Raw genomic sequence first — 11045 nt, 5'->3', positions numbered from 1 at the left:
GTAGAGAGTATTCGTGTGTGCGCACCGTGTTCAGAGCGTGGTCAGTTGCACTCTGGCTGCGACCAGCTCTTACAAATATTATTAATATTAAAATACTCGGTGTAAAAATAGGTATGATACAGACGGCAGGGCACGTCGGTGTCGCGAGTGCCCTGTCTCGGACCAAAAAACGAGCTGCTCTTCACCCTACGTCCTCCGCGAGGAGTCCTTCCCCCTTCGAACTCCCGGCCGGAAGTCCTTACGAATCGAGACCGCGTCGACGAATCGTCGTGGAAGGAACCCGCGGTGTTTATCGTCGTGATTCGTCGATCCTTAGCTCCGATCAAAAAAATTCGCCCCTCGAAGTTCTTCCCTGTTCGTCGTCCTGTCCCACGCGAGTCCTCGAGGTCCACGCCAACAGTTCTTTCGCGTCCAACCTTACGTGGGACCGAGTAAGATCGCTCGAAAGCCGTTTTCAGCGGTTTTGTCCTCGTGATTTTGCGTCGAGGGCACTCACGCGCCCTCTGGTTCATTGCTCCTTGAGTTCTGGTTTTCGGTGACGGCTCTGGGGCGTCGCGACGCACCCGGGGCCTCAGGTCACGTCCACCACGAGTCCGTGAACCCGATCGTCGGCTGGCTGCTACGTCAGCAGCTTGAAGAACATCAGGGCCAGGGATATGTTGATGAAGAGCACCAACATCACCAGCTGCTGCCGGGAGAACCAGTCCTGAAACGTTTCGATCGTGTCAGTCGTCTCGTTTCGAGCGCCAATTTTTTATTCAATTTTATTTCTCTCTTGCAACGATATATATTGTAGTATCGGATTTTCGGCGTCCGCTTAGGCCTGCTTCGAGCGTAGGCCTAAACAAGATAACGTGCGCGGTTGGACTCGAGTTGAAGTAAACATTTAGCGCCGATCGGCTCGCTAGCTTTCCTGGAAGGTACGAGTATCCTTTACAAAGGGTCTTGTGCGACGACCGAGCGTGAGAATGCATGGGGATGAAAGGAAATACATGTGGTTCGGAGAAAGTGAAGAGTGTTTAGAAAAGACGGGTGATTGGGATGGCCGAGCGTGGCCGAATGTCTGAAGTGAGAGAGACTGAGGATTGGAATGAAAGAGAATGAATGGGAATGACTATATAGAGCGCGAGAAGAACGTATGACACAGTATGATATAGTATGACAAAGTATGACGACGAGAGTATGTCCGAAGAGTGTGTCGCGGACGGTATGACTAAAAGACGATAAGACGAGACAACTAAAAGACGTATCCAGCGAAACTAACCACTGACACTACATCTAACACTATCATCATTGTAATATATAATATTATTAAATATACTTTAATATACCACATCAGAGCAATAGTTATTTGGGGGCTCGTACGGGGATAAATCATTCAAAAGGATCTCTCCTCCAGAGATCGAAGTGATAAGAGGAGAGAACGAAACAACAATATTCTTACACCAAGAGGTATCATTAGTAATTTATACTGATACGTTACCCAGTTTGTTGAAAAAATTATCGACATCTGGGTCTCTGAGTTGCGATTAACCGTTTGGAGAGTCTCCAATATGGAGAAATTGAACTCCAATATTTTCTTTCTTATTTCGAATTTGTATCTCCGGGTACTGTGATCTTTTTAGCGATATTTAAGACGAAATAGGTCTTACGTTAACAAATATTTTAATAAACGCAGTTTAGAGTTTTCTCTAGCTTTGGTAAACTTTGATAAGTACTTTAATAAACGCAGTTTAGAGTTTTCTCTCAGTTTAGCTCAGTTGCTCTTGGTACTAAAATATATTGTTAACGGGAATATTTGTGAAATGAGTGGCTTCAATTTTGTTTTTGTCTTTCCGTAGAAATGGTAGAGAAATACTCGAATAACTTTATCCTTTCATTACGATTTCCTTCCTTCAGAACTATACGTTCTTCCGACCTACTCTACATTTAAATGTGCCACCGGATCTTTTATCCATCAGCACTTCGTCTAACTGTTCGTAGTTCTTTCATTTGGCTTTGTTTTGTGTAATATCTTTCAGGCTAGATTTAAAAGCAATACCTACCATTTATCCAATAACACAACCACTACGAGACGATATGTACACTTTGTGTATTAATAATAATAGTAATAGACTCTTCCGAGTTGCACAGAGGCATTGTTCTCTAAATGTTTGAAGTAGGGTATTTACAAAAAACTGATATCTCTTTCGTAAAGAGAACAGTATAAATTACTGACAATGTGGACAAAAATGAGAACATGATTGCTTTATTACAACTCACTTTTGCGTGCAACTAGTTACTCATTTTAGAGATAAACAAGTATACAGTTTAACATTTTGAGGTTCTGGTATCGGTAAATTATTGACCCAACGAATAGATCTTTATTTTTTATCCCTTTAAACTGTCTATTAACCAAGAAGAAAACATTCTTGTTTAAGAATTTTTAATGTTCTATAAATGTATCTCAAATTAGAAAAAATATCACTATAAAGATACTTGTCAAAAGTAATATTGACTAAAAATCTCGATAAGTAGAACGAACAATTAGATTTTTCTTAACTTGTCATAAGTCATCTACTTCTATTATTTTGTAATTTCGAAAATTTCACTCTATTTATATTTTTTTGTAATTTCGAAAATTTCACTCTATTTCTATTTTTTTGTAATTTCGAAAATTTCACTCTATTTATATTTTTTTGTAATTTCGAAAATTTCACTCTACTTCTATTTTTTTTGTAATTTCGAAATTTTCACTCTACTTTTATTGTTTTTGTAATTTCGAAAATTTCACTCTACTTCTATTTTTTTTTGTAATTTCGAAATTTTCACTCTACTTCTATTTTTTTGTAATTTCAAAAATTTCACTCTACCCCTATTTTTTTGTAATTTCGAAAATTTCACTCTACCTCTATTTTTTTGTAATTTCGAAAATTTCACTCTACCTCTATTTTTTTATAATTTCAAAAATTTCACAATCGTTCTTTTACGATCGTATCGGTAGCAAAAGTAACATTGGCCAAAAATCTCGTTAAGTAGAACGAACAATTGGATTTTTCTCAACTTGTCCAAAGTCATCCACTTCAATTTTTCCACAATTTCGAAAATTCCACAATCGTTCTTTCACGATCGTGTCGTTACCGCGATCATTTTCACGAGAACAAAGGTGTAAATTCGCGAGGTACGTAATCGCGATTTGAAGAATGATCGAAGCACACCGGATATTCAATGCGGCCGATTCGATTAAACGCAATCACGTCTTAGTACTCGCGCGACCCACTCTTGCAATCATCCGATAAGAAGCGAGCGTTTTTGCGTCGTCAATTCGATCGTGAGGTTGTCTCTCCGCTCTTTCTTTTTTTTTTTTTTTCACCAAGGTCGTGATACCCGGCGCATTACGTTTATTTCACGTTCTACGCAACAAATTGTGATTCCTTCGGATTATCGTTCTCTCTTTCTTTTCTTTCGTTTACATCGTCGTCGGTTTCGCAACGTTCGTGTGACTACACCTGCGAAACCGTTTCGCCATTCATTCACGATACACTGGAAACACCACGACGATACAAATAAATTTGGCGCGTGAAGGGGGGAGGAGAGGGGAGGAAGTGTACGCGATACACCGGTGACGCTTTAATTAAAACTTTGACATTCGTATTAAATTTATGACGCGAATAGCTTAACACGATATTATTAAACGACACTCTACGTTCAAGCTGTGCACAAAATGTGTATACATACATTTTAAACGCACGAGGAGAGAAATCAATTTGGATTTTCCGCAGATACCTTTGCGATCGTTTCGTAAATATTTTTACGATTCGAGATAACTCGTTTCGTTTCTGATATCGACGATAAAATCCAGATTCAATGCAAATGTCTGTCTACGATATCGTCTGAACTCTTTCGATCGAAAATATTAGTTTCAAGTTTGCAATCAATTTAGTACCAGAGTCATATATGTATAGAGTGCTCGTAAAATTGGTTCAGGATCGAAGAATAATAAATGTATTTCTCTTTTTCTTTTTCTCGAGAAATAATCACTTTTGTAATTTGCAATACGTATTTTTCTATTTTTGGAAGAAAATTACGAGTGTGGTCATTTTGGAACTGCACGTTGATTTAAAATGTTTCGTAGCACAGAGTTCGTAGTTTTCGAGTTCTCGTGAGATAGTTATATTCGTTGCTCCAAATTTTGTATTAGGAAAGAATAATCATAGCCTCAATATGGTGTGGGCTCTAAATAAATAAATAAATAGGACACGTTTTGCAAGAACTTTTGTCAACGTACTTGAGTTCTTCTGTGAAATAGAACCTTCTCTTACTTTTCCATTTCTGTTATCGATTTGTATTCTATATGTAACTATATCTATATTTCGGCACACTATATAATTATAGTGTAATAAGGTCGATATTACGGAAGCAAGGTTTTGCACAAGTACTCGAATCATTCTTGTTGTTCGAATAAATTTTCTTTTCTCTTTTTCATCGTCAGTGTTCGTTACTTTGCTGATTTCTTTGTTAAAAATTAATTTCTTTCGTTTTCTTTTCTACCTAACTGGTAGAAAACTAGAGTACTACCTCGGTACTTTAACTGTCAATAAGTGAACGACTAAACAAATTGAAGTAACTCGATTTATCTTGCCGAGAGAAATTGAAATACCTCGAATAAATTGAAGCACGTAGTTCGATTTATCGAGCTGAGAAAAATTCGAGTGCGTCAATTTTCCAAGTGTGCACGAGTAACGCTGATTTAAATTTAAGTAAATCGGAGGTTGACGTTGAAATGATCCCGGAGCAGGTAGTGATTTCATTCCAGGAATTATCTCGTGTTTGAATCTCAAGGCTCTCGGCAAGGAAAGAGAATAAACACAGCAAAAATAAATGCGAAAAGGAACAATGCGCGGAGTAAGGATAATCCATTTCGAGAATTTCAAAGGAATGCTCCACGCGCCACGATGAATCATCCAATTACAAAAAATTACATTTCTCCGTTCTTTCACTTTATCATCGTAACAACAATACGAACGAATCGACGAGATTCTCTCGATCAAAATGAGCCCAAACACGACGCAAATCGGACGAACTTTGTTCTCGATAAATTTAAACATCCCAGATAGCGAAAATAATAAAACGCAGTAAAAGTGTTTCAATTTACACCGTGTTTGGACTCATTTCCATCTGGACCACCTCGTCGATCCATCGACACTAATATTACAAGAACTCGTAAAATGTATAAATAAAAATTTGTACAATTTATCGTAGTGCGTTTGCTTCAATTTCTTTTTCCCTTACTCTTAGCCATATTTATTCACCGTTTTTGTTCACCTGCTCGGATTACGCTCGAGACCCACCGAGTGGTGGGGGAACGACGATGATGGATCGTTGAAATATCGACTCTACCAAAATTTGATCAGCGTTCGAATAAATATAAAAAAAGGAAAACTCGAGTCGATTGAAAATTTCTAAAAGATCACAGTACGGTGACGATAACGCTGGAACAACCGGGATCGAAAACGGACAACAGAGAGGAATGTTTTCCTTTATCGCTAAAAACAGATCGAGATGCTGGTCGTCCCGACTGTCCGCTTTTTCCGTAGTGAACGCGCAGACTCTCCGCGTTACACGGCGTCGAGCACGGATACTCACTTTAACCTGAGGACTGACCAAGTACAGCAGAGGATTGGCTCGGAGCCTTTCGCTCTCGTCGATCTGCCTGCGGATCTCCTCCCTCCTCATGCTGCTCAGGACGCTGACTTCCTCCCTGGACAGCGGTGCCGTCGCTGTCAGCTGAATGGGCTGCGCCACATCCGGCAGTGACTTCTTTCGTTGAAGGGATATCGCCGCCGCCGCCGCCGGCATCGCCTGCACGAAGAAAGGAAACGAGAAACAAAGAGAGAGAGGTGGCCCACGGACACACGATCGATCGCGTAAAGCCTTATTTCTAAAAGGGGCGCGCGTGTCCGTGCACGTGTGCGCGCAACTGACCGACAAAGGGACACACCGGGACGGTCAGTTGTCGTGTCTTCCCGGAAACCTGGCAATTGAAATCACCGCGGCGCGCGATCGGTTCCGCGATCGATGCTCTCGGCGTTGATTCACGGGGAACAATTCTCATTGTCGCGCGAGAATCCATCGCGACCCATCTGTTCACGATAATCGTCATCGGCGAACGATAGTTGCTTCCTCGCGGTTTATTACGCGCGCGGCCATTTTCACAAAGGAATTGCTTTCTCGCGACGTGACTGGGTGAAGATATAATTGCGAGGAAATTTTTTAGGCATGGTTATGCACCATCGGAGCGGTGTGAATTTTTGTATTTGTGTAATGTACGTGATTTTGATATTTGTGTAAATATTGACGCGATTTTGTCGACCGTACAGTTTTCGGAGACACTAGTGGCGTAGAAATGATACAATTATGCAAGAATTCTTCCGAAAATTGAATATCGAAATTTGGAATGATTCAATGTTTGGAACAATTTCACTGTATATTCATAAATTCGTCTCGGTTTCTTTCTGTTCCAAACGTTGCCGTTTCGTCGATTTTTAATGTTTTCTTTACCCTCGAGGTCTCGATAATACTGCAATACTTATAATTGCATAATTCCATTCCTTTTGTATTTTTCATAATTATTAGGTTGTTCGGAAAGTCATTTCGTTTTTTTTTTTTTGTGAAAATGAAACACGATTTTTTTACAGTGTACAAACATTTCGTTAAATTATATATTCTCCATTTTGGAAAACGAAATGATTTTCCGAACAACCTAACACATTTATTGGAATCGTAGCAATAAATAATAATCCATCGTAAAAGAATATTTTCTGAAACGTATTGCGCACCTTCGTCCACCTGCTACAATATTGTATATATATGTACAATGGGGGGCAAAGAATTCCTACAACTACTCAAATTACATACAAATATGTGTACAAAGATTCATACCTGTACCTTTGCTTGTTCGATGAAAAAAAAAATTCTTGAAAATTTTCGTGACTCTCATAGCCGCAAACAAGAACTTAAATTCGACCGAGGATCGGAAACTAATCAGATTTTACCACGGTGGATTCCAGGTACTCTTAGTTTCTTTACCGACTCGGTGTTTGAGCTAGAAAGAAACGATTTCTTCTGGTTGGTTTTCAACGTACGACAACAGCTGAGGTTAAATCCCGCGCGAAACGAATTTGTCTTCGTCGAGCGTAATAGCAGTCGAGGTTATGGTTCAACGGTCAGAATGATTTTGAGGGGCCGTAGTTCTGCGTGAAAAACAGCGGCAATTTGTTTGGCGTGGCATCAAGCACTTGGACATTTACGTGTTCATTAGTTCCACATTTTGAAGGAGCACTGAAAACGGGCCGACGTAGGGAAGAAGACAAGGAATCCTTGGACGCGTTCCAAAACGTGCAGCCTCGCTCGTAATCGTACGTAATAATGATGCAAAGGCCAGGAATTCTGGTACGGATACGTTGACCTTCGACACCAGTTTTTCCTCCATTTTTACGGGAAGTGCTCCGCGGTGATAAGAAACCGATAAAGGTTACGTAAGTACGTGTCAACGATGTTTTCAGCAGCGTATTACTTTAATGCGAGCGACCCGAAAGATTTCTCGGTAATCTTTATCTACCAATGAGATACATTGCCCGATAAAATAGATAGAGATGTCACGGAGCTACGAAGGAAGATATGGAAAGTTTAACTCGAGTGTATCTAGCTGAAATTAATCAGGAAAGTCGAGTTATCTTTTCCGCGTATCTCCTGGCAGTAACCGGAAAGATACATTTCATCGGAAGAGTAGTCGGAATGGTCGCGAATCCGAGGAATAATATTCGCTTCGAATGGTCTCCAATCGAAATTACCAAGAAAAGTGAGGTTATGCGTTTTGCGTATCTTCGAGGAACTTTTATCCCCAAGAGAACGTTGCCCAATTGAATATACACGAAATAGTGTGTCGAAATAGTTACAAACCGGAGGAGTAGGTGGTTCAAATTGTCCTAAATAAAATTTGTTGAAAAAGCGAGGTCACCAATTCCAAATTCAAATGTACACGTAGTCAGAATTGATACGAACCAAACAGAAAAAGAAATTGTAAATTTCAAGTGTCTCCTATAAACATTGCTAAGAAGAGTGATATTATCTTCACTCCCTATTCTTTGTCAAGGATCTTTACTCTAGATAAATTATTCGTTCGGTACAGAATCTTTTCGAAACGAAGGCAAGTATTTTTCGATTTGCAAAATTCAGTTCGAAATGTCTCTGCGGAAAAATGGCAAGGAAAGTGAGGTTATCTTCTTCGAAGTGAAGGCAAGCATTTTTCGATTTGCAAAATTCAGTTCGAAATATCTCCGTAAAAAAATGAAAAAATGGCAAGAAAAGTGAGGTTACCTTCTTAGAAGGCAAGCATTTCTCGATTTGCAAAATTCAGTTCGAAATATCTCCGCGAAAAAATGGCAAGAAAAGTGAGGTTACCCTCTTCGAAGTGAAGGCAAGCATTTCTCAATTTTCAAAATTCAGTTCGAAATATCTCCGCGAAAAAATTGCAAGAAAAGTGAGGTTACCCTCTTCGAAGGCAAGCATTTCTCGATTTGTAAAATTCAGTTGGAAGTTCCCTCGCGGGAAAAATGGCAAGAAAAGTGAGGTTATCCTCTTCCTCGTATCTCCTGTCGCGGATATTTTTCCCGCGTTACACTGTACGTAAAATTAGATCGGCGCCTTCGTTCCCTCGTATGATAATCCCCGATGCCATTAATTAGCCTCGATCGTGGCGCTCGTCTTATTTCGTTGTCGTATCTCCGGCCACGGGTCAGCGGGACTCTATCCTCGGTTTCGAGGCTACTTCTCTAAACCATTGTAAATCGCGGCGATAACGTCACGACAGTATCCGCGAAGAGGAGCCTGACTTTAATTCGCGTTGCTCCTCGAGTAGCAGCCCTCCCACCGCGATAACTCGCTTATCGAGCGATTTGCTTCGCGATGATTCCCTGGTGTCGTTCGCTGTTCGATCGTCGCGATTCGCGTTGCATACGAATCGACTGACCACTTTCGAAAATGTACACCTCGGACTCGGTATCCACAACGTCGAGTCATCAAGAGTGTCACCCGCAACGACTGTCAAAACACTCCCCAAATGTCTTTACAGCCTCGAAGCTGTTCACGCGTCCGCTGTCGCCGTAAACCGAAATAGACGTTACTCTCGCGTCTTAAGAAGCTACGAACCACTCCGAGTGGAAGCTGTCCTGACCGATATACCGATCAGATGCTCCTGGAGGTAGTTCTCAGCCCCCAGGTAGGACTGTGATCGTGCAGACGTTAGTTCGTTAGATAACCTAGACCCGAAGAGCCGTGACTCTAGAGGTTCGTAGCTCCCCGGGTCTAGGTTACCTAATAAACTATCATCGAAGCGTGTTTATTAGGTAACACAGAGCTACGGACAAACCTCTGCACTCTCCGCGTCTAGGTCACCCAATGAACCACCATCGAAGCGTGTTAACGCGATCACAATCCCACGTGTTAACACGCTTCGATGACTGTCTATCGGATAACCTAGACCCAGGGAGCTACTAACCTCGTGGCTCCTCTGACCTATATTCCGGTCAGGGACAGTTCTCGCTAAAGTGAACTCACCTTAGCGAGAACTGTCACTCCACCGTGGGACTATGATCGAAACGATCGACCAATGGAATACCCGATAGGAAGGTTTGTCCATATTCGAATTGGACGCAAGGACTACCGCGGCTCTCGAGTGTTCCTAGCGAAGGGACATCGAATGGTACACTCGGAAGCTTTCGAACTCTATTCGTACCTCCACGGGAGGTGCGACGATCCAGGACTCCGAGGCCCTCCTGGCCATGAGCGCTGGGCTGCATAGTAGAGCCTCCTCCTCCTCGTCCGGCTCTGACCAGAACATCTTAGCCCCGGGGGTACCCTTCCTTCTGAATGTCTTTAACGTTCCACGATCGATCGGATGGGAAATACAGTTTATCTAGCTCGAACCACCAGAGAGTAACGTTCCACCTGCCACGGACTACCTCCACGACATTCTGATCGCGTTCATCACGTTGGATGCGTCGTTTTTTAATTCGCGATCACGCGAATCTTCCCTCAGTGCGTTCCTCGGGCGTGTTTTCCCGTCCGGGGTTGCGTTTCCTGGACCGCGACAGTGAAAATGGAAAATTCGGATCCGCAGCCTCCTGGTGAGGAAGCCAGGCCGCAGACTGAACGGCCCTGGCTCGTACGACCGAAATAGAGAGACGCCCCACTATTTTCACTTTGAAATAGCATCGGCGGCGGCGACGGGCACCGCGTCGCGACGCTCACGGTTGTGCACCGGCGACGATGCCAGAGCCTTGTCGATCCGTCGCACGCTGATTTATGACAGCTTGTCTCCTACGTGGCTCTAGCTTAGCTTTATTTCGGAATCGTTTCGCTTTTTCGCTCTGTCGAACGACAGATATCGATAGGTATTTTTAGGCGAGCCTAGTCACCGGGGAGGACGATTTTGGCCAACAAGATGGACGAACCCGGCCCTGGTGCACCAATGAAAAATAGGATTCGATGAGGTACATCTCGTTGATTTTAAACATCTACTGGTAATGAGAATAATCCGGTCGACGTGTTGGTATTGGATATTAAAACTTCAGTTTGTTACTCTTCATTGGAATAGGGTTAGTATTGTCCTCGTCACGGGGAGGACAATTTTGGACAAGAAGATGACCTCGGTTCACCAATGAAAAATAGGATTCGATGAGAAACACCTCGTCGATTTCAAACATCTGACAAAAAGAATAATCCAGTCGACGTGTTGGTATTGAATATTAAAACTTCAGTTTGTTATTTTTCTTTGGAATAGAGTTAGTATTGTCCTTGTCACGGGGAGGACAATTTTGGACAAGAAGATGGCCTCGGTTCACCAATGAAAAATAGGATTCGATGAGAAACACCTCGTCAATTTCAAACATCTGACAAAGAGAATAATCCAGTCGACGTGTTGGTATTGATTATTAAAACTTCAGTTTGTTACTCTTCATTGGAATAGGGTTAGTATTGTTCGATTGATACACTTCGAATAATGT

The 11045-nt window shown here is 41.9% G+C and overlaps 1 protein-coding gene across 1 annotated transcript; it reads right to left on the bottom strand.

Annotated features, from left to right (window-relative positions):
• Positions 1 to 565: 565 nt before the first annotated feature.
• LOC143147662 (uncharacterized) lies at positions 566 to 10165 on the bottom strand. Its single transcript, XM_076313111.1, has 3 exons — positions 9776 to 10165; positions 5626 to 5841; positions 566 to 706 (listed from the first exon to the last, which is right to left on the bottom strand). The coding sequence occupies exons 1-3, from the start codon at positions 9878 to 9880 to the stop codon at positions 620 to 622; spliced, it is 408 nt and encodes a 135-aa protein (XP_076169226.1). The 5' UTR covers positions 9881 to 10165; the 3' UTR covers positions 566 to 619.
• Between the last annotated feature and the right edge of the window lie 880 nt (positions 10166 to 11045).

This window comes from Ptiloglossa arizonensis, chromosome 5, assembly GCF_051014685.1.
Source record: "Ptiloglossa arizonensis isolate GNS036 chromosome 5, iyPtiAriz1_principal, whole genome shotgun sequence".
In the NCBI taxonomy this organism is placed as follows: domain Eukaryota; kingdom Metazoa; phylum Arthropoda; class Insecta; order Hymenoptera; family Colletidae; genus Ptiloglossa; species Ptiloglossa arizonensis.
This window is presented reverse-complemented; position numbering and strand designations above follow the sequence as displayed.